This window comes from Oncorhynchus kisutch, linkage group LG26, assembly GCF_002021735.2.
Source record: "Oncorhynchus kisutch isolate 150728-3 linkage group LG26, Okis_V2, whole genome shotgun sequence".
NCBI lineage: Eukaryota > Metazoa > Chordata > Actinopteri > Salmoniformes > Salmonidae > Oncorhynchus > Oncorhynchus kisutch.
In genome coordinates, this window is record NC_034199.2 from 44,294,562 (window position 1) to 44,299,634 (window position 5,073).

The window sequence follows — 5,073 nt, forward strand, 5'->3', positions numbered from 1 at the left end:
TGAGTTGTTAAAGTACACATTGTAAAATAGGATAGGACTTGACAGGAATATACATATGAAGTGGGTAAAACAGTATGTAAACATTATTAAAGGGGTCAGTGATCCATTTTTAAAGTGACCAGTGTTCCATGACTATTTACAGTACATAGGGAAGCAGGCTCTAAGGTGCAAGGTAGAGTAACCTGGTAGTTGCCGTCTAGTGACCGTGACTAAAGTTCAGGGCAGGGTACTGGACAAGGGTCAGCTAATGGTGACTATATAACAGTCTGAAGGCCTTGAGATAGAAGCTGTTTGTCAGTCTCTCGGTCCCAACTTTGATGCACCTGTACCGACCTCGCCTTCTGGATGGTAGCGGGGTGAACAGGCTGTGGCTCAGCTGGCTGATTATGTATGACACTGGCCTTTTGTGGAGCAGGCAGTTTGTGGAAGCGTGTGGCCATGGCCTGGGCATCAACGAGCGGCTGATTAAAGAGGACCAGCAGGAGTACCATGACGAGATGAAGGCCAACTACAGAGACCTGGCCAGAGAGCTGTCCGCCATCATGCACGAGCCAGTAAGCATAGAGTTATCTACTATCGTAACAAACATTGGGATCCATCATTGTTTGTTCATCAGCCGATTTTGATTATTTGTACATTTTGGAAGAATCTGTTGTGTTTGTTTTGATTGCAATACTGGTAAAACAGTTTAATTGGAGTATTATTATAAAAGTAATAGTTATAATTAGTAAGGCATTGGGATTTCATAGTAATTTTATAATATTTCATGCTATTGTGATATTTGATAACCCCCTTTTCCCTCTGTTTTTCCTTTGTGCTGACATGAGCAGATTGGATGGTAAAACATCTTTGGCATGGACTTTATTACGTGTGATTCATTCTTACTAAGTTGTCGGAACGAATCATTTGTTCCTTTAACATTATCTTGAACACCCTCCGTCGCTCCCTTCCAGATCATTCCAGTGGAGGATGGCATGAAGAACGTTCTTCCAGACTCACTGCACATCTTCAACGTCATCAGTGGTACCCCCAGTGGTACCCCCAGTGGTACCCCCAGCGGTGCCACCATCATGGGCCTGCCCAACTCCTCCTCTGTGGTGTGAGACCCACCGGATTGGCTGACTCCTGACCTCAAACGCTCTGTGCCAGCGCTGCCATGAGTGGCCATTTCCTGCTTTTCTGTTCTCCTTATCATCAAGTTTGCTTTTGGCTAAACTGAGACAATATTGATGTTCTGTTAATTTTCTCTCACATCTTCTCTGGCTTGTGCAATGGGCCAGGACAAATGACTGTGTTACACAGTTGTATAGAGTACAGTCGCTCTGTGGAGGATGGGACCAGGGGCATTCATCCATGAGGATGGATGAACTAAAATAATGCCACATGAACAGAGAGAAGGGGGGGGGAGACTGGTGTAGCCTCCATCCTGACTGGGGTTCCTGTCTGTGGAGTGTTGGGGTTCCTGTCTGTGGAGTGTTGGGGTTCCTGTCTGTGGAGTGTTGGGGTTCCTGTCTGTGGAGTGTTGGGGTTCCTGTCTGTGGAGTGTTGGGGTTCCTGTCTGTGGAGTGTTGGGGTTCCTGTCTGTGGAGTGTTGGGGTTCCATGATGTATACAGTGGGAGGAAGAAGTATGTGAACCCTTTGGAATTACCTGGATTCCTGCATAAATTGGTCATACAATTTTATCTGATCTTCATCTAAGTCACAACAATAGACAAACACAGTCTGCTTAAACTAGTAACACACAAACAATGATAATTTGTCATGTCTTTATTGAACACACCGTGTAAACATTCACAGTGCAGGTTGGAGAAAGTATGTGAACCCTTGGATTTATTAACCTATGCCTATGCCGCTCTGTACCATCACTCATTCATATATCTTTATGTACATATTCTTTATCCCTTTACACTTGTGTGTATAAGGTAGTAGTTTTGGAATTGTTAGTTAGATTACTCGTTGGTTATTACTGCATTGTCGGAACTAGAAGCTCAAGCATTTCGCTACACTCGCATTAACATCTGCTAACCATGTGTATGTGACAAATACATTTGATTTGATTTGATTTAGAGGTTAACCCTCCTTTGGCAGCAATAACCTCAAACAAACGTTTTCTGTAGTTGTGGATCAGACCTGCATAACGGTCAGGAGGAATTTTGGACCATTCCTCTTTATAAAACTGTTTCAGTTCCACAATATTCTTGGGATGTCTGGTGTGAACCGCTCTCTTGAGGTCATGCCACAGCATCAGGACTGACTGGGCCACTCCAGAAGGTCAGGACTCTGACTGGGCCACTCCAGAAGGTCAGGACTCTGACTGGGCCACTCCAGAAGGTCAGTACTCTGACTGGGCCACTCCAGAAGGTCAGGACTGACTGGGCCACTCCAGCAGGCATATTTTCTTCTGTTCAAGCCATTCTGTTGATGATTTACTTCTGTCTATTGGGTTGATGTCCTGTTGCATCACCTTACTTCTGTTGAGCTTCAATTGGCAGACAGCTAGCCTTACATTCTATTGCAAAATGTCTTGATAAACTTGGGAATACATTTTTCCGTCGATGATAGCAAGCTGTCCAGGCCATGAGGCAACAAAGCAGCCCCAAACCATGATGCTCCCTCCACCATAGTTTACAGTTGGGATGAGGTTTTGATGTTGGTGTGCTGTACCTTTTTTTCTCCACACAGTGTTGTGTGTTCCTTCCTTCCAAACAACTCAACTTTAGTTCAATCTGTCCACAGAATATTTTGTCAGTAGCGCTCTGGAACATCCAGGTGCTCTTTTGCGAACTTCAGACATGCAGCAATGTTTTTTTTGGACAGCAGTGGCTTCTTCCATGGTGTCCTCCCATGAACACCATTCTTGTTTAGTGTTTTATGTATTGTAGACTCGTCAACAGAGATGTTAGCATGTTCCAGAGATTTCTGTAAGTCTTTCGCTGACACTCTAGGATTCTTCTTAACCTCATTGAGCATTCTGCACTGTGCTCTTGCCGTCATCTTTGTATGACGGCCACTCCCAGGGAGAGTAGCAACAGTGCCGAACTTTCTCCATTTATATACAATTTGTCTTACCGTGGACTGATGAACATCAAGGCCTTTAGAGATACTTTTGTAACCCTTTCCAGCTTTATGCAAGTTGACAAATCTTAATCTTAGGTCTTCTGCGATCTCTTTTGTTTGAGGCATGGGACACATCAGGCAATGCTTCTTGTGAATAGAAAACTCCAATTTTGTGAGTATTTTTATAGGGCAAGGCAGCTCTAATCAACATCTCCAATCTCATCTCATTGATTGGCCTCCAGGTTAGCTGACTCCTGACTTCAATTAGCTTTTGGAGAAGCCTAGGGGGGTTCACATACTTTTCCCAACTTACACTGTGAATGTTTAAATTATGTATTCAATATAGACAAGAAAAATACAATAATTTGTGTGTTCTTAGTTTAAGCACACTGTGTCTATTGTTGTGACTTAGATGAAAATCAGATCAAATTTTATGTCAAATGTATGCAGAAATCCAGGTAATTCAAAAGGGTTCACCTACTTTTTCTTGCTACTGTATATGACATCACTGGTAGTGTTTCCTGTGGAGCCGTCCCCATAGGGATCCTTAAAGCGACAGAAATGTGCATGTGATGTCACTAGCCCTCATCAGCTTTCTGTCGTCTCATTTTGATCTCTGTTTGTTTCGATCATTTGTCTTCTGCTCTGAACTCTTCAAGTGATTTTCTTTGTATTGATGTCTTGACGAACATTATAAACCAGGTGGTTTGAGCCCTGAATGCTGATTGGCTGAAAGCTGTGGTATATCAGACCATTTACCACGGCTATTTAAAAATATATATATACGTTAGTAACCAGTTTATAATATCAATAAGGCACCTCAGGGGTTGGTGGTATATGGCCAATATAGCACAGCTAATGGCTGTATCCAGGCACTCCGTGTTGCGTCGTACATAAGAACAGCCCTTAGCCGAGGGAATATTGGCCATAAACCAACGAGTTTAGTCCCCTGAGGTGCCTTATTGCTTAAATATATGCTGCATACATTGGCATTCATCTCTCTGTACATGTACACGAAGACATGTTATATTTCTACAAAGCTGCAATTTATTGGAAAAATAGCCTCCTATGAAAAAGTTAGCATTCAACCTTAATCATTTAAATGTCTTAGAATGGGATTTTTTTTAAATATATATATTTAAAGCCATTGCGTATAAGTATATTCCAAGCTGTTTATTCATGTATATAAAAAAGGAGTGCAATATTTGTATTTTGCAAGGTACAGTGTCTTGCTGTGTTGGGTTCAATAATACATTGTATAGATTATGTTCATCCTTCTTTTCAAAGCCATTCTAGTGTTTATTCACAGACCTACCATTTGAGTGTTTATTCAAATATTTAAAGAAATCGTTTTATATTTGGGAAGCAATGGGTTTTTAATTTTTATTTAACAGAAAGTCACTTTTCTGCTGTAAACAGAAATGTTCTCTAATGCTTTTCTTTTCAATAAAATTCACTCATTCCTCTTCACTTCTACCTTGAGATTTCCTAATCAACTTTGTTTGTTTATTGTCCAATAATTGTACAACCGCCCTAGATATGGAATGTTTGGTTCTAAACCATATTGATGGGATTAGAGAAGCTAGTTGACTGTTTGGTTCTAAACCATATTGATGGGATAAGAGAAGCTAGTTGACTGTTTGGTTCTAAACCATATTGATGGGATTAGAGAAGCTAGTTGACTGTTTGGTTCTAAACCATATTGATGGGATTAGAGAAACTAGTTGACTGTTTGGTTCTAAACCATATTGATGGGATTAGAGAAGCTAGTTGACTGTTTGGTTCTAAACCATATTGATGGGATTAGAGAAGCTAGTTGACTGTTTGGTTCTAAACCATATTGATGGGATTAGAGAAGCTAGTTGACTGTTTGGTTCTAAACCATATTGATTGGATAAGAGAAGCTAGTTGACTGTTTGGTTCTAAACCATATTGATGGGATTAGAGAAGCTAGTTGACTGTTTGGTTCTAAACCATATTGATGGGATTAGAGAAACTAGTTGACTGTTTGGTTC

The 5,073-nt window shown here is 41.1% G+C and overlaps 1 protein-coding gene across 15 annotated transcripts in view; it reads left to right on the forward strand.

The window, feature by feature from the left end:
- LOC109870770 (dedicator of cytokinesis protein 9) overlaps window positions 1-4,528 on the forward strand; it is a 166,269-nt gene extending 161,741 nt beyond the window's left edge. For 14 of the 15 annotated variants that reach the window (XM_031805987.1, XM_031805986.1, XM_031805983.1 and 11 more), the window contains 2 exons: window positions 416-554; window positions 954-4,528. In XM_031805987.1, coding sequence (XP_031661847.1) covers window positions 416-554; window positions 954-1,103 — 289 coding nt within the window. In that variant the 3' untranslated portion in view covers window positions 1,104-4,528. Of the gene's footprint in view, window positions 1-415; window positions 555-830; window positions 839-953 lie in introns of all 15 variants that reach the window. The other variant, XM_031805982.1, reaches the window with a different exon arrangement.
- Window positions 4,529-5,073: the final 545 nt, after the last annotated feature.